General features: G+C 34.8%; 1 protein-coding gene across 2 annotated transcripts in view; it reads left to right on the forward strand.

Moving 5' to 3' along the window:
* Positions 1–2,408: 2,408 nt before the first annotated feature.
* Positions 2,409–22,521, forward strand: part of LOC123526450 (solute carrier family 2, facilitated glucose transporter member 5-like) — a 47,840-nt gene continuing 27,727 nt past the window's right edge. The window contains exon 1 of one of the 2 annotated variants that reach the window (XM_045305603.2): positions 2,409–2,511. In XM_045305603.2, the coding sequence (XP_045161538.2) occupies positions 2,503–2,511 (9 nt within the window). In that variant the 5' untranslated portion in view covers positions 2,409–2,502. The remainder of the gene's footprint in view (positions 2,512–22,521) is intronic. The other variant, XM_045305604.2, reaches the window with a different exon arrangement.

The following is a 22,521-nucleotide window of genomic DNA, read 5'->3' on the forward strand; positions in this document are numbered from 1 at the left end:
CCATGAGAAATTCAACATAGTACATTTGCGACCAGCTTGGATCCAGACCAGCCTGCGCATCCGCGCAGTCTGGTCAGGATCCATGCTGTTCGCTTTCAAAGCCTATTGCAATTAGAAAAACCGTTAGCGAACAGCACGGATCCTGACCAGACTGTGCGGATGCGCAGGCTGGTCTGGATCCATGCTGGTCGCAAATGCACTATATTGGTTTTCTCATGGTGCGGCTCAATATTATATCGTTTACCCGCACATCCAACTCTGCAGGGAAATCTAGGTTCGGAACACTTTTTGTTTAGATATGCATAACATCGTTTTTTTTTATTCAGATTACAAAAAAAATCTAGACCTTCATTTACAAAAAAAAATTGTTGCATAACTGGCAAATGAAAAAAAGACGCATCATAATTGTGTGTCCTTTTGAAATGTCACTTTCGTATAGATTCTTACAATGTACCATATTTTTTACAACTTAGTGCGCTTTTAAGCTAACAAAACCAAGATAGTTTAATGCTTCTGTCAGTTTTGTGTGAACCTTTTTGCCAAAATATGTTTAATGTTTTTGTCAGTGTAGTACGAATTGTTTGCCAAATGATGTTTTTGTAACATAATACATACACAAAAATGCTTGCTGACATTTCAAGGATGTCTGTAAACAACGGTTTTCTTATCGTTAAAAATGACGCTTTTTTGGACAATGCAAACACTTTTTAGCCAGTTACAGTTATTGAGTTTTAATGCATTTCTATATACATGCAGACGCACAGTGTTAAAATGTTTAGTCATGTGACTCGGTTAAAGTCAAATCCTGAAGAAAAAAAAAAATGTTATTCCTGATGTCATGTAGTAAAAACACTTGTTAAATGGATTGCTGATTAATAGTCAGAATTCTTAGAATTTGATCCGTCGGACCTCAGTCAATAGTTCTAACTGTTGACCCGCAGTTCATTGAATAAATGTATACTATGAGCCAGCGGATGTGTGTATTTTGTGCGTACACAAATGTTGGACAAAGAGGGAAGATGACCTAGGTTTTAATTTTTGGTTCGGCTATACTAGTCCAGAATTTAATTATAATTAAGTATATTTTTCTTTATTTCCTTTAGGGTCTTAATATTTTAAACTTGAACAACTTGTATTTGCGCAGTATAATACAAATTCCACATGGTAGGTCGAAATGAGCATGTCCATTGTCGAGTACAGATGCAAAAATACAAATGCATCGCTACAAGCATCTAGTTTTTTTTTTACCGAATCACGTATTTCACGCGTACAAAGCATGTGCTAATTTATGGCCTGTCTTCGTCTGGCCTTGAGCCCAGTTTAAGACAAGGTCGGACAGGGAGAGTACAAATATACTGTTTCATTCCCCAGATATATACTTTTAACTGCATTTACTGAAAAACTAAATATCATATTCCTGACAGCCTTTGCCTATCATTACTTACATGTATCATTTCAGTTATTCCAGTTACCACTAAAACAGGGTGTTATTAAATGGAATGCTGTTAAAAAAGCGCGATTTTTTTCTGAAATCGCATTCATGGTCTGCTTGAATAATAAATCGATTGCTTATCTTATTATGTCAGAATATTCTGATAGTTGGTGGAGATGTGCTACTACTTTTTAAATCATTTAACACATAGTAAATGCACGAAACTGGTGACAGAGTCAGATTGCATCTAATATGATTTATAACTATACATAGCATGCTGTATTAAACGTACATTGAGAATGGTGTATGTGCAGGTTCATGTATATTGACCTCAACATAAGTCAATAGCTGTATAATAACAAATTATTATAATCATACAAATAATTTAAACTATCGTTTCATTTTGAACGTTTTTTTTTTTTTTTTTTTTTTTTTTTTTTTTTTTTACAAAATACAGCCAACCTTTTTGTGAAAGTTAAGATGACCAGGCTACTGAATGAAATAATAAACCAGGTCCAAATACAGTGAAAATTATGGGTCTGGACCGGACAAATATTGAGCTCAGGCCAGACCAGGACAGAGATTAGAACACGCCAACATACAACAGCAAAGAAAAAAAATGTTCTTTAAAACTTGTTAGAGCTTTTTCTCATCTGAATTTTCAAATGTCAGGTTCTAAATAGCGGAAGTAAAACAGTCTAACTGTGTTAAATTTCAGTTTAGGAAGTATTTTAAATAATTTTACAATTAAATTAACTGTGAATAGGCGATCTTCAAAATATCCAAGTTGAATGCACACGACTAAGACACGGGAAAGCGATTTTTATCTAAATGTCAGACAATGCCTTATTTCAAAATTGTATTATTAAATCTCTAGCCATGCTTATTTTTTCATAAATTATTGGCAATAGCCTGTACAATATTCCCTGCATGTTACCTCCAGCTACTCAACCGTAATTTACTACTACACAAGTCCAATAACCATTCAACAATATTTTGTGTGTACTGAAGGTCTTTTAGACTGTGTGTTTACTATTTATAACTTCTCAAGGGCATTAAAAGGCATCAAAATGGTCGAGGTAAGCTAATACTTTTTAATATTATCTGTAGGATATCAACTTTTATGCTGACATATCATGTTAAATTTGTTGTGCTTTAGTTTTTGCATGTTTTGTACATCGATTTTTGTTCCGCTTTCGCTGACACGTGGTAGGCCTGCGAGGTTAAATGGACGTTGCTATACATTGGATGCGTTGCATAAATTTTGACCAATCGATATTGTCTAACGAGACACGCCTGCAAATATTTGCTATTCAAGAAGTGACCTATTTTTCTACGCATCAATCAATAGTTGTTTGACAGCTGCAACGCATGGGCGGGTTAGCATAGGTAGCTGCATAGATACTGAGGCTCAGAATATCGTTATTTTCTTAATATACAGATAAACAAAAAATAGCAAAATACCAGTTAGAACTGTTCACAGGGGCGAGTATTGGATCTGGGATGAAAAAATCTAAAATCACTGGTAATGTGTACGGGGCTCATATGTCACTGCACATTTTTCATTCTGGCATGATTTGGGATGAAACTGATGGTCATAATTTTTTCACCCCAGAGCCTAAACTGTGCCTATGAACAGATGACTTTAAAATCTTATATTTAAGGACATGCTAAGCAGAGGTGGGTGCCTCATTTTGCTCCGCATTTCCCAAGAAAATATGCTATAAAACATATCAAAATGGATTTATCTGTGTTAATAAGATTTTATATATGTGTGTGCAATGTGGTAGTCTAATTAACTACCAGTGTTTCACGATTTCTTTTTTAAATTTTTATCAACAAACGAACTATTCTGATTGCACGCGGAATCATATTCGGCACAATTTATTTTGATAGTCAGAAATAGCCAATATAACATACATGTATTCTTGGAGTACATACATGTACGCCCACTCCTGTACTCTCAGTTCGCAATATATATGTTATATTTATAAATAGTAAATAGATCGCTCAGTATATCTGCAACATCAGCAAATTCAGTTATTTTTACAAAAAAAAAACGCTGCAAAAATAGTTAAAAAATACACGAGTTGGCAGAAGTTCGATATATCGGTTATAAGGTGAAGGGTTGCAGAAACCCATTCCATAATCGTTAATCGAGTTCATTGAAAGGCAGTCGTGCCTTATTTTCATAACTTTTTGATACTTTTGATACGTTAGTTCCCGTTGACAAGTGTAGGTATTCATTTTCTGTATATGAAACATAAAATTTTGTCGAATGATGTGCATGAAGAAGAAGGAAAATTATTCATTTAAAGTTTTTACGCTTTAACAGTTCCTCTTAATGTTCGATCGATTCCTTTGGCCACACCAAAGCGTAGCCGTTGATCTCAGTCAAGCCGTTTATACATGATCTAATTTAAAGATCACATGTATATAGAAAATTTGCATTTTAATTACAAACTACATCTGCCGGCTAGACTAATTATGTCGCTTAATTAATTCATTAGGACCCTGTCTCTTTCAAAATCGTCATTTCGGTTTATTTAAAACATGTAGATCTACTGTCGGCGGAAATTTTGACAGAAAATGACCCCGCCAACCCCACACTCACCCCTCACCCCAATACCACACACAAACACTTTCCGCAGTCAACAAACAATTAGGTTAACATGTGTGTATTTACAAGGTGAGTGATCTATAGATTGCTATTTTACCTAGTCTACATCTGCAAAAAGTATTTAACCTGTGTATAAAGTATGCGGTGCAAAATAAGTACATATACTTAGGTTCAGTAGTAAAGAACATACGTATGTACACGATTGGAAATGTATATAATACTGATGTGTCCTTTTTCACCAGTTTATGTGCGTAAAATCTCGGTCTTTTTCAAGCCCCTTTCGATATTTAGCCTATTTGCTATCATATTTTGCAAGAGCCCTTTACAAATTAGTTAATATCTGGTTACCCACTGACAAATCAGTAATGTTTGATCTTTTTATCCCACACCACATATTTAAGACTGAACAGACGGCTAGTTTTATATCAAATTAAAACAATTGACAAGAAGAAAAACTAACAGTAATTAAAGACCTCTTTTCAGCACTCCTAAAGTTGGTCTTTAAAGACAGGTTTTATCTGTATCAATTTGTAGAAATTCGTATCAGTTCTCGTATCGTTCAACATACTCAGTATATAGTATCTGAGCCGCACCATGGGAAAACCAACATAGTGCGTTTGCATCCGCGCAGACTGGTCAGGATCCATGCTGTTCGCTTTCAAAGCCTATTGCAATGAGAGAAACCATTAGCGGATGCGCAGGCTGGTCTTGATCCATGCTGGTCGCAAACGCACTATGTTGGTGTTCTCATGGCTCGGCTCATATAGTTTGTGTATTTAGAAAAATATCATTAAATGTATATTTCATTATTAAATCCTGGACTTGCGTATGTATATAGTGAGATTCGGGAAGTTGGCAGTCAGATTTAAAGTAGTTAAACATCAAAAGTGTTGAAGTTCGTGCTAACATTGAATTTCAGCGAAATTTAACTTCGTAAAGTTGTCGTTGAATCTTGACCCAACTTTTTCAAAAGCTGGAATTGATTTTCGCGCTATCCAGATGATCGAAATTCTAATTGTCGAAAGGCTGAATTTCGAGTCAGTTCCTAATTTGAAAAGACCGAGTTTCAAACGAACTAGCTCGAAGATTTTCAAATTTTCGAATGGCTGAGTTTCGAGCTTTATATAAAAACGGATTTATCATAACCTTAAACAAAATCATGATACAGTCATATAGATTCTTTAATATATTCATCATTTTAACATGCGAATGAAATTAAATAATGTGAAATTGTACATTATATTATTATAGAAGCTAAGAAGGTCAGACTGACGTAATACCTTGTCAAAAATGAAAACGCGGGGGTCATGACCTACAAGAAAAGATTAACCATTCGGCTTTTTTAACAACTGTTATGTCTGTTGAAATAATGTACAAAATACTTGCATTAATGTAATGCTTAAATAGAAATATTTAGCTAATGGCTTAAAAGTAATTCCGAAAGTTTTCAATTAAAATTCATACATTGTAGCAAAGGTGCTACCAGTACAGTACATTTTACAATAAAAATGACATGTTTTGACAAATGCCCTACTAACTTTATGTTTTGGGTAGCATTGTGAGTTATCTGTAAATACAGTAGTCCGAGTACCGACTAGATAATCTTTTATTTTTAAATTTTTGTCTTAATTATCTTCTGTCGAAGGCGGAATGATATTGTTTTGGCGTTGTCCGTCCGGTTGTTCGTCCGTTCGTACGAGCACACGATTGGTATCTTAGGTGGTAGGAGGTGTGGTCTAGGACAATAGAACTCCCTGACCACTCGATTCTTTTGTTCCATAAGTGGTCATTCTACATCTTTCTTATACAAATACAGATCACTATAGGCGAGAGTTTTTCCCCTTGCTTGGGTAGAAAATAGGAACCAACAAACCATTTCAAAGAATTTTTACATAACTTATATCTGGAAATTAGACATCTTTCAAAATACAGTCACCTCATTCACAAAAAACAATCTATTCATCGGGGGATATAATTTCACCGAGTTTGTTTTTATTTTTCCAAATTTCTATTCGTTTGCTTTTACTTTCTTATAACTCTGATTAACACAAGCGGCAGACTTGACAGAATTTGAATAGTCTCAGGAGTTATCTCCCATGAACAAATAAAAATATGCAGACAAAAAAAACGACACTATTTATTTTAGATATGAAAATGGCATTATAGTAGAGATGTTTTGTAAATATGATTGTCTGTAATGATACGTTTTCCATAAATACATATGGCCTAAAGCAAATAAGGGTACATTTTATTGAAGCAAAAAATAAGGTTAGTATGAAAGAACAGTCTTTGCACAAATATAGATTAACAGTTGACTTTTTTGATAAGGCAGTCTTAAACCATCTATGTTTCAAATTTCAGGCAAATCGGTTGATTGGTTAAAAATTTATGAACATTTGAAGTTACAGAATTTCTCCAAAAATAGCTATTTTCGTGTGACATAACTTTTTTTGTTTTATTGTTTCATTTAGAAAATATTCTGTATCAACTGTTTTACACATTTACCATGTTTATACAATGTGCTGACCACAAATCTATAAATTTTAACTACTGAAATATTCAGATTTAGTTTCAAAAATTTTTTTGAACGTATTTTGAAAAGTACCCAAATGAAGCCAAACACTTTAATTTATACCTTTCTCATATATACATATGTTAAAACAAAATAAGTTAACATATTAGAAAATAAAAGGTTCTTTTGGATAGCTAATACAGTATACTTTAATACAAACATTTCAGTTTTTACATTACATTTGCATGTCATCACACATTAAGTATCCTTTTATGCTTGTTTTTTGTCCCAACCCTAACGGTTTTACAGTTAGCTTGTTCCTTTGTATGCATAATGTTGTTTTAATGAGTCTTGCATACCTGTCTTGTCTCATCATGTTCCTTAAGGCTTATTGTTTGCACTAATATTTCAGTTATGGCTGTGTTTCTACTATACCCACTATCAGGGCATCCTTAATTTTGTCCCAACCCTAACGCTTTTTTGTCCCAACCCTAACATGCTTTTTTTAACTTGTTTACTGTAACAGGATTAATGATAAAAGGTTTTAGAGACATTATTTACAACAACATATTCAAGCTTTTTCATATAAAATTTCACTTCAATGTTCTTGTACAAGTCCTTCTACTTTTTCGCATCATATAAGCTGAAAATTTCAGGAAAGGAAAAGTCAGGTACATGGAATGACAAAAATAAGGAAAGTGTTTCTGATATTAAACTAAATCTAGTTAATCCTAACTGTAACTTGTTGAAACAGTGCATTTCAATACATTTATTTAAGAATATAGCCTTCAGTAAGTCACTTTCAGCCTTACAGTCAGTACTGTTAGGGTTGGGACACTTTTTTGGCTTTAATGACAGCTGCTGAATTAATGGTGTGTTTTCAAAGCCAGAAAGGAGTATTAAGTATTAAACTGAAATTAACAAAGTTAACATGGAAAAAGAAATCATTTAGCAAAGAAAGTAAAAGTAAAAGCAAATCAAAAGCTGTGACATACGTAAAATTTAAAGACAATGAAATTGAAATGAGCCGAAAATAATGTACAGTAAACTCTTCTTATTACAAACTCCTTGGGGACCTTTCAGATGTGATCCTTACATCCAGATTTTTTTATATCCACATAACAAATGATTTCCTATAAATGTATGATATATGTATACTGTAAAAAAGGAATACATCAAACAAGAATTATCAAGTCAGATATGATAAAATTGGTGACCACCAATTTCAAACTTATTTTCCAATGTTGTAGTTTTATATTTCCCCTCCATATTCTGTTTTTTATTTATAAATGAGCAAGTAACTGAACACAGTGACTGTCTTTATTATTTCAATTCAAGAAAATTTGATTTTATCTTACATATCTTAGCTAGAAAAAAACATCTTGTAAACTCAAACCATTTTACCTTCACAATAAATCTGTTTTCTGGTTACATGGTAAGGCAGTTATATCCTTGAAAAGAGTTTATCTACATACATTATATAATTGCTCACTTTTATTAAGAATCAAATTTTAATCACACAAGTATTGCAGAATGTTATACATGTATGTATTTTTGGTGTTTTTTATTTGTCATAATAATATAAGTGCAGGCAATTTTCATTTATGCAAGACTGGCAGAGAAAAATATGATGCAGATGACAAAAGAAAAATCCAAAAACAATTAACATAATCTTTTCAAACATTGATACTAAAGAGTATCATACAGATCTTTATAAACAGGTACAATATTGTCCAGTCTTCATTTTCTCACAGAAATATACTGTTCCTTATATCTAAAGATTTGTTATAACTGGTTACATGTACATTAAATAAAAAAAGTATTAGGACCAGGCCAACAAATATATTAGTTACCGGTATATCCGAAGCTGTATAACCAGTGTTTACTGTAAAATCTAAGAGTGCTAAGAAAGTACATTGTATTGTTTACATTTTGGAATTGACAATACCTTTGAGATCAGTGAATAAGTCAAGACATTGTTACAGTTTGCAAGTTTTTAGTTCTCATTTGTTGAACATAAAACACTATGTCCCAACCCTAACGCTATAAAGGCTATATCTTCATAAAAAAGTGTGAAAAATGAATACTGGTGGTACTAATAACTATACTAAAGTATGTTTTAAATTTTGCATTGTTATGTTCGTAAGTTATGTTGGTACTTTTGTTCATTCTTGTGACATTTCTTAAAACTAATGAAAACGGTTCATTTTAAAACTTCCTTATAGTGTAAGATTTCTGACAAGAAAGATCATATTTGGCAACTTACTTTGAATTAGATTTATGAAGGATCATTTATCAGTGAGTTGTGAAACAATATTACTGTACAGTGAATGCTTCAGACAAATCCAACCACTTAAAAGCAGCATTTTTACCTTACTGAAAAATGTCCCAACCCTAACATTTTTTGAGGAATCCCTCATTTTGTGATTTTTTCTTAGAAAGGTAAAGTGGAGAATATATTTTGACTGCTGTATTGATTGACTGTTCCCCCAAAGTTATGTTAGAGACACTAAAATGTGAACAACAGTGTTTTAAGCCTTTTGTTATTAGTAAACTTAAAACATTAGATATTTTCTTGATAAATACATGTAGCAGTAATAAATTAGAATCGGGTCCAAGACTGTAATATTCTTTGTGTTTGTTGATTTAAGTTTCCCTGTATTATGTGAGTACTTTTAGTTCTGATGAAATCTAATTACTTATAACACTAGTCATTTCATAAATTCACATGCACATAATTTGTCCCAACCCTAACAGTTAAATTGAAAATACTGGCTAATTTCAGAAACTAATATCTTTTGGGTGGTTCATATTAGAATAATGAAACTCGACACATACCTAGATGTTGCATTGTTATATGTGTTAAGCTGTTAGTTTTTATTTTACATGTTCATAATTACTCAAAATAAAATTTCTATTTCTCATTACTGACTTTCTCCTATTCATTTTCTGAAATATTCTGAAAAAAAAATACTGGAGAGCAAATATGGCACATGTAAAACACAGAAATCCATTTGTTCAAATCATATGCACCCCAGAATAAGTGTATTTGCTGTCAATCATCACTCACTTTGTGAGCTTTTTCAATGTAACTTTACCAATTATTCTTTAATTTTTGTATTATTTTGACAATATCCTTGTTGTTTTTTTTCAAAACGGTCAATTACTTTTCTAAAACCTAACATTTTTTATAAACTTTGATGGTTTTGCTATAAAATGTAACTGAAAAAAGTTAATTTAAAGACAATAATTTTTTTGACAAAATGTCACACTTTATTTGCTCTAGGCCATATATGGCAGGAGTTCTGTAAGTCGCGTTAAGTTATTTTCTGTTAATATGACTACATGGTAGATGCCTTGTAATACCGTTTATATATGAGCCGCGCCATGTGAAAACCAACATAGTGCATTTGCGACCAGCATGGATCCAGACCAGCCTGCGCATCCGCGCAGTCTGGTCAGGATCCGTGCTGTTCGCTTTCAAAGCCTATTGTAATTAGAGAAACCGTTGGCGAACAGCATGGATCAGGCTGGTCTGGATCCATGCTGGTCGTAAATGCACTATGTTAGTTTTCTCATGGCGCGGCTCATATATATACAGGACAGTATAATCATGCGCATGAAGTCAACTTGCTGACGTTTTCACCCTCTTTTTGTTGTGGTAACATGCTAAGCATATGCCAGCTGCCAGCCCAGCTGTGACGCCTGTTCCATTGTATATTTTGCCGTGTGGTTTCTGATGTTAAATGAGCATTCCCAGTCTTCAAAGACATCCAGTTTAGTAATTCATGTACATTTTCTAATTATGAAAACACCAAAGAACATCCGGTTCTGTGTGCATTTGATAGTGGATTGGGTCGGGCGTTTTACTGTATAAAGGGATGCATTTTTAAACTTTTTTTTTTTTTTTTTTGATTTTTTTTTAGGGAAGCTTTCGCACAGGAAAAGTGAGCAGACATGTCAACCCGTCTAGTACCCCCACTCCTCTCCTTCAATCCCACAGTTCCCACGCCCGCACGTCCGTCTGCCTCTACTATAATGTATACATTTAAGACTTTACACTCAATTTCTCTCTGATCTTTTAAGTATGCAAATAGTGTCAGTAAGTTAGTATCAGCTTAAGACTGTTATTTTATTTAAACGTAAGATCACTAAACTTAACTATAAACAAATAATGAAATTCCCAACGGCATAGTTGTCATGACATTTTAATTAAAACTTTTATAAAACTACACACGTATATAATTATAGTTGTTTTCAAACCACAACTGTAGTATGATTTCATGATATTGTGATTTTGCGATAATAAACAAAATTATTATATACGTAATGAAATTGAAATATGTAATTGGTTGATCTGACGTACTTTTGATGAAATCTTACATTTTTATCAGTTTAAAATTGAATCCATACTTTTATATTTATATCAAGAAACAGGGATAGGTGGATCAAGACAGAGATGAAACTCCCACTCTCTAAAGTCTGTCAGTTGCACATTTTAAAATAGTGTTATAACACACTTATTCTACAAGATGACAGGTGGGCAATTTAGGCCCTCCCTGAATTAATGTGTTTTCACAACTTCATCTGCAAACTTATTCAGCCATTCTTTTTTAATCCCCCGCCACAAATGGTGGGGGGTTATAGGAATGGTCTCCGTCCGTCCTTCCGTCCTTCTGTCCTTCCGTCCTTCCGTAGCATTTTGTGTCCGCTCTGTATCTCCTAAACCCCTTGAAGGATTTTCATGAAACTTGGGTCAAATGATCACCTCATCAAGACGATGTGCAGAACCCATGAGTCAGCCATGTCGGCTCAAGGTCAAGGTCACAACTCAAGGTCAAAGGTTAGAGCCTTCCAATTCGTGTGCGCTCTATCTCCTAAACCCCTTGAAGGATAATCATGAAACTTGGGTCAAATGATCACCCCATCAAGACGATATGCAAAACCCATGAGTCAGCCATGTTGGTTCAAGGTCAAGGTCACAACTCAAGGTCAAAGGTTTGAGCCTTCCATTTCGTGTCCGCTCTGTATCTCCTAAACCCCTTGAAGGATAATCATGAAACTTGAATCAAATAATCACCTCATCAAGACGATGTGCAGAACCCATGAGTCAGCCATGTCGGCTCAAAGTCAAGGTCACAACTCAAGGACAAAGGTTTGAGGCTACCATTTTGTTTCCGCTCAGTATCTCTTAAACCTCTTGAAGGATAATTATGAAACTTGGAATAAATGATCACCTCATCAAGACGATGTGCAGAACTCAGCCCAAGGTCAAAGGTTTGAACCTTCCATTTTGTGTCCGCTTTGTATCTCCAAAACCCCTTGAAGGATTTTCATCAAACTTGGGTCAGATGATCACCTCATCAAGTTGATGTGCAGAATTGATGAGTCAGCCATGCCGGCTCAAGGTCAAGGTCACAACTTAGAGTCAAACGTTTGAGCCTTCCATTTTGTGTTCATTCTGTATCTCCTAAACCCCTTGAAGGATTTACATTAAACTTGGGTCAAATGATCACCTCATCAAGAACTCATGAGTCAGCCATGTCAACTTAAGGTCAAAGGTTTGAGCTCTGTATCTCCTAAACCCCTTTTAGGATTTTCATGAAATTTGGATCAAATGATCACCTCATCTAGACGATGTGCAAAATTCATGGGTCAGCCATGTCAGTTCAAGGTCAGGGTTACAGCTCAAGGTCAAAGGTTTACCATACCAGTGGCGGGGGATTTAGCTGTCTTTCAGACTGCCTTGTTCAGTATAGTTTTAAAAACAGAATAATAGATCTAACTATCTTACTCTGTAGAAACAAAGTGTGGTCTAAACTCACCTTAATACATAAAGTACTGTGCATACTACCACATTAATTTAATAATATGAGCCGCGCCATGAGAAAACTAACATAGTGGGTTTGCGACCAGCATGGATCCAGACCATTCTGCGCATCCGCGCAGTCTGGTCAGTATCCATACTGTTCGCTTTCAAAGCCTATTGCAATTAGAGAAAGCATCAGTGGACAGCATGGATCCAGACCAGCCTGCGCGGATGCGCAGGCTGGTCTGGATCCATGCTGGTCGCAAAGCCACTATGTTGGTTTTCTCATGGCGCGGCTCAATTATATTTAGACCTTGGCCTTTCTGTGGTGCGTCTTAAACTGTTAAGAACGATATTTGCACTTCTTAAAGAGGATATCAGTGTAATCTATCCAGAAGTCTCCAAACGACATTGACCAATATCATTCCCGCTGTATAAATCAAAGCAAAAAATCATTTGGATAAAGTAATCATTCCATACCATCGTGATTTTATAAATGATCTTGAACGACTTCTGTTATACCTCTATAGGAAGACCAAAAACAATGACACTTTATTTATTAATTAGTAAACAGTTGTACTTTAACGTTAACACTACTAGTATACTCATTGTTTTGTTCGTCAACCTTCGAGTTAATTTAAGTATCTTATCCATGGTTCCACTCACAACAGCGGCCTCCTTGACGCAGTAGTTAAGGTCGCTGACTTACAATCACTTGTCCCTGACATCTGTAAGGTCGACCCTTCATGTCAAAAACTATTCAGCTGACTCAGTGCGAAAGGCCTTTCATCCCACTGTTCGTAACCATGGTGTATTGTAACGCACGGAGAGGTGTTTGAGGTTTGCTTTTTCAACCGGACTCTGTGTGATTCTCACTTAAAGGTGGTCAATCACATTTAAGCAAAATTTAGTGACATTTTCTACTTTTTGTATATTCTGTTAGAGATTTATTTAAGAAACAAAAATACCCATTACTTAGAGTTAGATCCCTGTTAGAAATGTATACTTTATTGATTTTCATAAAAATTTGTAATTACTCCCCTTTAATATGAAAATATTTAAAATGCTTGGTATTTCTTTTTATTTCCATATAATTCCGAGTTTTACATTCGCATTGGATAGATATACCAAATATTTAACAATCTGAATCAAAAGGTGAGTTTTAAAATGCATGTAGCTTCTGAATTTTATTTTTTTTCCATTCTATCTTGGTTGCGCAACCAAGATAGGCAAAGGGAGGTAATAATAATTTTTCAAACTTGCATTTCTAATGAATTCAATCTATATATGTAATTGTTAATGCAATTATTTTACGAATATAATACAATATATCGGTTAGTTATACATTTTCTTAGGTAAAGTATGTTTATCACATTTATACTTAATATGATAAAATAACTCGATCTTGGTTGGGCAACTGCAATAGGAAAACCAATTACTAAAATATCTCCAGTGAAAACCTAACTTGCATTAAGCGCTAACTGAACACAAATGAGTGTAAATGATCAGATGTTAAAGTTTAAAACAAATCCGTTACTTAGCCAAAATCTGATTATCCACCTTTAAAAAACAAACTCGGCAAAAATGATTTTATCAATTCTCATGATCTCGTCGCCGACTATGTCTACTTCATGTAAACCGTAAGGTGGAGGTGGAATGATCATAAGAATACAAATAGAAAAGTTTCATAATAGTTTGCTTTAACAGTGAAAATGTCAAATTTAAAATGACTCCTTTAAATAAATCGCCGTTCCATAGTTAAGGCTATGTAGTGGTCTATAGTTTAACACTGATTCCATAGTTTAGGCTGTATAATGATCTATAGTCCTACACTGAATTATGCTGGGTTCAAGTCGAAACAAATTATACAAATTTACTTCTTATGACATGTAATTAAAAGACTTAATTAAACACTTGCCGGCTAATATTTAAACCTTTCGTATAATTGGTCTTGCGGACCTCGGCAGTAGTTTTGGCTATTGACCAGGAAACTTCTTTACAACAGAAAGTTCTTTTTTGTAGTCAGTTCAAGTGTGTTATGTCCGCTTTAATCATGCACTACGCATGTGCCTTTGAAAGACAAAATATTCGATTCAAGGATATCCATTTAGTTGCGTTGAATTATGAATGCATTCATGAATCGTACCGACCTGATCGAAGTTAAATATGTTTGATCGCTTATCGCATTTGTAAAGAATGTAATCGCTTACCTCATTCAAAAATGTAAATTGTGCATTGATTAATCACATTACAAACAAATTGCGCTAGTTTGGCTAGCCTATGTAGGATTAGATCGATTAATTATTTATGTTATTATTCCATGTTACAAATGTATTGCTGCAGCAGGATAAAATATTATCAGTAGAAGTTGTAAACGTCGGTGCATGTATACTTAAAGAAGTCCTTGAAAATTGGTAAGGCAGTAGGACAGTAGGTCATATACAGCAATACAATATTTGTATTAGTAATGTCTTATGAAATTTGGCGCGTGTTCAATTCTTTATTCAAGTGATATTAATCGTTTGCCATGTAAATCATGGGAAAACTCTCATGCAAAGGAGAGATACAAACTTTTTGATTAAATGATTGCGTATTTCGGATTCCAATAGGATTTTGTCAGATTTATTAGCGGAACGTGTGTCTATATATATAGCAACTGTCGTGGCAATCTACCTGTGTGGTTTAATTAGAACACAGCTATTTAAATAAATTTATGTCTGCAATCTGTACAATAAGGAAGACGGTTGCCGGCAAGACAAATGTCACGGTAGTCAATACACGTCCTTGTATAAGTCAAAAACCTTGCATGTTGAGACGGAGACATACTAGCAGTGATATGTTCTCTAAAAGTCCGGCCCTTTTCTAACTCCATTCCATTTCAGTCGCATATATAAGAACTATAATTCAAAACATTGTTCTGTCAAAGAGGATATTATGCGGAAGTGAAGTCTCAAAAAAAGTTTTCGGGGACTCTTAACATAGATATGTCGGTCAAGCACAACCCTTGTCATTATTGTGTGTGGGGTGGGGGGGGGGGGGGGGGGGGGAGGTGGCGGAAGGATAAATCTGGAGTGATTGGGCATATATAGGTGTAAAAAGTATAATAAAGTAATATATATCGACCTTGAGACAGACACACAACATAAATTTACAGTTTATAATGTATATCGTTTCTCTTTTAATGAACATCCATCTTTGATATAAAATACAATTTTATGATAGTACAAAAAAAGCGAAAGTATCCTGAGGCAAACTTTGATTTGAAATATCAAAAACTGATGAAATATGATATCAGTTTCATGTTTCGTTGCATATGGTGATATTCTCAAAACTTTTAACATTTTATAACGTATCAAAGGCGTATGTCGCGAATTTTAAGGTAGTGGACCCGTAATGACAATCGGCATTTTCCGTTCGTCTACGTATTCTCAGCGTACGACTTCGGCAATCTCCGTATACGACTTCGGCAATCTCCGTATACGACTTCGGCAATCTCCGGTTGTATAGGATGCTGAAGATGCATACAATGATACGTGATCGCACGGACATTGCCGATTGAGTTCAGCTACCTTATAACTAAACGACTGTGAATAAACCAATACATAATATCGGATGTGCCATTTATCCTACCCTCATACAAGATATAGCACAAAATCAGCCTGCCTAATAACCTTTGCTTTATCTAGTCAGTGTCAAGATATGATTTTTGCGGGAACTTTTGAATCTATATATATGCAGCACAAACAAGGAAAAGTGAAAAAGATCGTACTTTAAATATTGCTGTAGGTTGTAAATTAATTTGACCTTTTGATTATTTGAAATGAGAACATTTTGTAGCCCTTCAGAATAATTTGTTAGAAGTTTGTAAATCTTGAACTTAACAAGAATATAATCTCGTGATTGAGAATGATTGTCGTTGCTTTTTAAAGAGATTAAGTCGAATGCTTATGCACGACGACGGATAGGATTAAAATAACGGTCTTATTTAGAAGTGGTATATTTAACATATAAACTAATTCTTTTCGCAAGTTGCCAACTGTTGCAGCCGACTAGCTTATTAGCATTTAGCATGATAAAAGTTTATACATTTTTGTGGTTATATATTTCGTCAGGTTCAGTTACAGTTAAAGTTATGTCTTCACTTCTATCACGTATTAATGAATTAAATTATTCTGTTCACATATTTATTTCCTAGATTTTCGGTCTTAATGTGCCAGTCTGAGATATCTCTCCTGCCAAATAATTGTCATTACTACAGACTGCATGTATGTCTATTTATGGCGAAATTCCAGTCTCTGTTTACGTAATATTATTCTAGTTTGTCCTTCAAGGAAATTGGAAGTCGAATTGATTCCATACGCAGTAGTTTCGCCGAATGTCAAGGACTCGTTTACACTGATATGAGTTGTCACTGAGATGGGATGAAGCGTTTCAATAATCTTACAGTGCGATTCCAGACATAATGTTAATGTCATTTTGAGAAAATAACTTTCAACAAAAATTACTTGTCTGCATTTACAGCGAGAATGTCATTGTGTGGACGTGTCGTCCCGTCGGTCTGCACGGGATGTTTAATGCTAAAGAGGTATTTAACCTTTAGCCTGCTAAATTTCTAAACTGGACTGATCCATCATTCAATTTGGGCAATACCATTTGTTATACAAAAGTTGTTCACTGAAAATGTACTGACTAAATAGCGAACAGTGCTGACCACGTCAGATCAGGCTGCACGGATGTACAGGCTGATCTTGGTCTGCACTGGTCACATAGGCAGAATCACTTGCCGCCAGCAGGTTAAAAGTTCATAAAACGTAGCAGTCCTCTTTGTATAGTTATAATAGAGCCCTAATGTTGTCTCAAAATATATTTTAAATGACTTTACAGGAAAGCATAACCTCATGTGTCTTTTCGTTACAGTTTGCAAAATTAATTAGGAGAAAAAAGGCCAGATTAAAAGTCCACTGTATGGAATGAAAACTGTCGCATACACGAACACTCGTTTTAACCATTGTTCGAAATTAGGCCTATGTAAAAACTCAAGAAAAGAAAATAAGACCATGTAATTTAACTACAATATTGGTGCTGAAACATATAATTATGGTTTATCTAAGGCGTATGCTGAAAATGATAGGATCCGTAATTTCTCATAGCTCGTCTTGCTCTATTTTTGGGAATGTTTAATTGAATATTATCGATTGTGATGAAGTATGAAGAAATATTTCGTAAGACACCTTGAGAAAAAAAGGCATTTTAGTGTGATGAAATTCAGCTAGCGAAAATGTTTTGAAATCTTCAGCTTTATTTGTCTTTTCTCTTCAAGTCTTGACCTTCTAGTACCTTTATTGAATTCGACGCAAGTTTTCAAGCTTTGAAGTAATTTCCAATGACGCTAAATGCCGTTACCTTGGCAACAGAAATATCTATTTCAGAAATAAACAATAGCGTAGCTTGTACAACATGTTATGACGTAACAGCCAATATTTACAGATTTTTCCGATCAAATTTATGTATGATCTGTTTTGTAAAGATCTGAGCTGCTGTTATTTTGCTGAATATATTTACCTTTTCTCGGGAGATGAGGGCACTTAGATTTTCCTTTAAGCCTTTGTCCGCACACTTGTCTGTCCGAATTTACGTTCGTCTGTCCTGACTGTGTCGTGCATGTCTCAAAAAGCATTTGAACTAGTACAGGATCGTTATTCAGCATTTGAGCACCTGGGGGTTTCCGGGGGAAATAATGGCCATTGAGTTGGTCAAAAATATGCATTATGACATAAACATTTGCACCGCGCGTATCTTAATAAGTATTTGACCTGTAGAGAAAAATGTATTACTCTCAGTTTCTTTTAGCAGGTGGGTGTTTGTTGCTGCTATCTATACCCACAGTTCCTTCCTCACACAGTACATACTGATAAACCGAGCATACAAATGTGTCCTTTCTTGTATTATACTGAATTGATATACCGGTATTCTATACGCTCGCACATGTTTTGTGTTTGAAATAACGTTTTATAAAACTGTGTTCAACTTTTTTTGCGGTGTCAGTGGGTTACAGACCTATAATTACAAATGTTTGGCACGAAGGAACTTATTAATGTGTGTTTAGTCTGCTGAATGGTCAAAAATGATTGCACGGGTACAACTTTTTCTATTAAAAAAATAAATAAAATATCAGAGAATTTATAAAACATGGTCTTTAATTGTGGAATAATTGATATTTAAAGCTGTTGTCTGGTTTTTATTTAGAAAATCTCAGTTACATCAAACAGGATAGACACTAATGTCATTCAACGACAAAAATAAAATGGCAGAAACTAAAAAGAAATGATGACTGTGTGTAATTAAGTTTATACATTGCAAAACAATATAAGTCAGGTAGGATTGTCACAGCGACTCAAACTGTCTTACAGTAAATCTGAAATTATTTATAGGTCTGTAACCAAGAGAGAGTATGGAGTGCCTATGAGGAAAATCAATAGCGTTCAAGTTTGCGATCCTTGCACGTGTTTTTCAGGATATAAGAAAGTTATCCAACTACAGTCCATAAAATAAATAAACGTGTTTGTAAACATGGAGGGATCCAAACGGAAGGGGAAGAAGCATTTTATAGAAATATTTCGATGGCATAATACTATGCCCCAACGATAACTTGATATTTACAAACATGACTATAAATAGATTAAAATGGAACATAGGGAATTCAACATTTTCCTAAAATGTTACAATCTAAATATTTTCAGGTTTTGTACCAGTTACGAATTAGCTCAGTGGTAAAGCATACAGTCCATATTCAACAGATCTTTTGCCGTGTGGGTTCGAAACTCAGCATCAACATTTATTTCTTTTTAAATTTTATTTCACTTTTGCATAAAAATTAAGATTCCTTCATGAGCTCTGTGACAACACGACAGAGAGGTATCTAAAGGCGATATTGCAGATGAGAATAGTTTTTGAGTTTATTACACAACAAAGATGATATTGATTAAATGCATGCACGTAGCCATGCAAATAATGAACATACTAGTGTGTTATATAAAGACATATATACAAATACAAGTATGCCCACGGGCAGAATGTCGAGCCCACCAGCACATTTGACCTCTAAGTGAGATCTTGACCTTTGACCTAAGGACCTGCTTCTTACGCATGACACTCCGTCTTATAATGGTGAACATTCATGCCAAGTTACATCAAAATCCTACCATGCCTGAACGAGAAATGCTCCGGACAAACTTCAATTTGACCTTTGAGATAGGAACATGGAGTTTGCGCATGACACGCCTTCCCATTGAGTTAAATATTAATGCGAACTCTAAACAAGATTGGTCCATGCATGTCAAAGTTATGGTCCGGACAAAATCGGACAGACGCACGCACGCATATACACAGAAAGTGGCGACTATATCGAGCTCACCGCAAGCGTGCTCGACAATAAACCATCAAAGAAAGAAACAAAAATACGGAAGCAAAAATGAAAACGAATAGGAAAAACAAAAACAAAAATCTGAAAAAAAAAACAAACCCTCGTGAGGATTCGAACCCACAAAACGATCCACTTACACCCAATCATTGTCTGCATTTTATCCCACTGAGCTATGTTGCCATATACTTTTACTGGATATTTGAAATGAAAGAAATACTAATATTTGCTTGTCAAGTAATGTGCAAGCATTATGAATGGTTATTTCATCAGTTATCATGAATTAGACTCGTCCTCGCGTTTCGGCGGGAATCACGTTATCATTGGGGATTAGTACAATACATATCCGTAGCCCTGACCAACCTATAAACCGGGCCAGTCTATTTTATAGTTGACCTATTTGAACGAGCTATAGTTGTCATAAATGAAATACAATAGCTGAATGTAGGTCGGTAGTACACACGCGTTAGTAGCCACTAATGAAGTGGGTGAACAATGTTATAAATTTATATGGCCTTAATATGACATTTATAGTCTACATTTTTGACATTTTGACAAAACTGCGTCTTCCGAGTGTTAATATGTATAACGAATTATGTTAATCCCTTTACACTGTTATGAAAGCAGTCTTTAATCCCTTCCAATGTATTCTATTTCATCACCTTTTATTGTCTGGTATCTCGTGTAGAATCAGGAACAGTTTGAGTGGGTTTTGTGTTCTTTATGCCTTGTTCGACCGTCTGTACGCAGTTAAGTATGAATAAGTCATTTAAACCAAGTTCTGTTTAAAAGCTGTTTATAATGTGGCTGCTACATTTATTGTTGTGAGCATAAAATATGTTAATGTGTTATCTACTGTGTATACTTGTTTTCTCATCTTGATCAAGCCCGCCCGGAGAGCGCAGTTCTACTGAACGTAGGGTCGTGAGTTCAATCTCCGGGCAGGGTATATGCTTAAAAAGACATTGTGTCTGAAATCATTCGTCCTGCACCTCTGATTCGTGTGGGGGTGACGGCAGATACTTGCGGAGAACAGTTTTGTACTGGTACAGGATCCAGGAACACTGGTTAGGTTAACTGCCCGCCGTTACATAACTGAAATACTGTTGAAAAGTGGTGTTAGACCTGAAACAACAACCAATCAACGTATTTATCAAATTGTCCGTTTTCACGCTAATTTTGCCCACATACTGCTTTGGCGCCACCTTACCAAAATAATAATTTTGCGGCGACACACTACAAAGAGCGTTCATGCTGTTCTAATACATCGAAAATAATACATCGAAAACACATGGCCGCCAGAGGGCGTGGCCACTTTTCCCTATATGGATAGTATTCGGGAATCTTCTTGTCAGAAACTACTGACACGATGTTTCGAAAAAAGAATCTCTGTCATTCTTTAACTAGAATGTTCAGCTTATTCCGATTCGTCAAAAACATGGCCGCTTGAGGGCGGGCTGACTCATCGTTATATGAAAATTCTGAGAACAATTCGCAGAAATGTTTCTTGTGTGACCCTCTACATCAGATTTTGTCAAAATCGTGGCCATCTGAATGTATAGTCTTTTCTCTATAATGTATTTAGTGGCAGTTTTGAACTATACTTGTCACTATTAACTGCTACTGATTTTTTAAATGGTTAGATACAAATAATTATTGAGTGACCCTTAACCAAGATTGTTAAAATTATTTTTGTTAACATGGCCGCCAAAGATCAAAATAGAAAATTTTTCAAATGACATCTCCTAAACCATTGCGTCAATTCTGAAATTATCATTGGAGAGTAGATTAACCGATATGTCCACAAGAGCTTAACCAAAACTGTTCTTTGGATGACTTCTACTAAATTTGTTAAAGCCATCTTCCTACTGCGGGCATGACTTATGTTCCTTATATGACTGTGATAAATGTGAAAATCTGCTTGGCATAATCCCAAAGAATCATGTTTGAGCTGTGAATCTCAGTTGAGCTGTCTATGGCCATCATGTCCCTCTTGTTCAATTATTCTGATAAATCAGTTTTCGTTTGTAATGTAAGAAATATACAATATTTGATGTAATTATACGTAACATGTACAAATATCTTGATAAAATGTCTTACGCAATTTACAGGCGCAGCTCATTTAAATTTACAAAGTGTTTTAAAAGCACGTCATGAACTTTTTGCAATGTGTTCCTTTGATTACATTAGGTAAACGCGTAGAGTTGCACGTTCAATTTTTTGTCCTGTATTTAGAAACATTAAGTTAAATAAATTAAGCGTTCTGTACAATGTCAATGACATAATGCAAATAAAAATAGCTCCAACAAATAACGGTTAAGATTATGCACTCGATGATTTCCATATTACCAAGTCATATTTAAGGGCATTTAGTTTAAACACTTTGTCATATGATTTGACAATTATACATTGTAACAAGGACTTTATTATTCCAACTGTTGGAATTTTCCCCTTCCATTGATGACATAAATGTGTAATTTTAACCAAAAAAAAAAATCCAGAACCCTAGACCTTAAAATATAAGTTGAAACCCGGCGTCAAACAAAAACTCGAGTTTATATCTGATAATCCCCTTTAAATCCAACGAATTCCACTTCATATCTGTTGAAAACCGGCCAGGGGTCTCCGTGGTCGCGGAAATGAACCCCTTGCCCCTAATCGATGAGGCATGGGATGTAGCATTCTTTCATGTCAGGAAGTCATCCAGCAGGCTGGTGGAAGTCTGGTG

Source organism: Mercenaria mercenaria, chromosome 14 (assembly GCF_021730395.1).
Source record: "Mercenaria mercenaria strain notata chromosome 14, MADL_Memer_1, whole genome shotgun sequence".
NCBI lineage: Eukaryota > Metazoa > Mollusca > Bivalvia > Venerida > Veneridae > Mercenaria > Mercenaria mercenaria.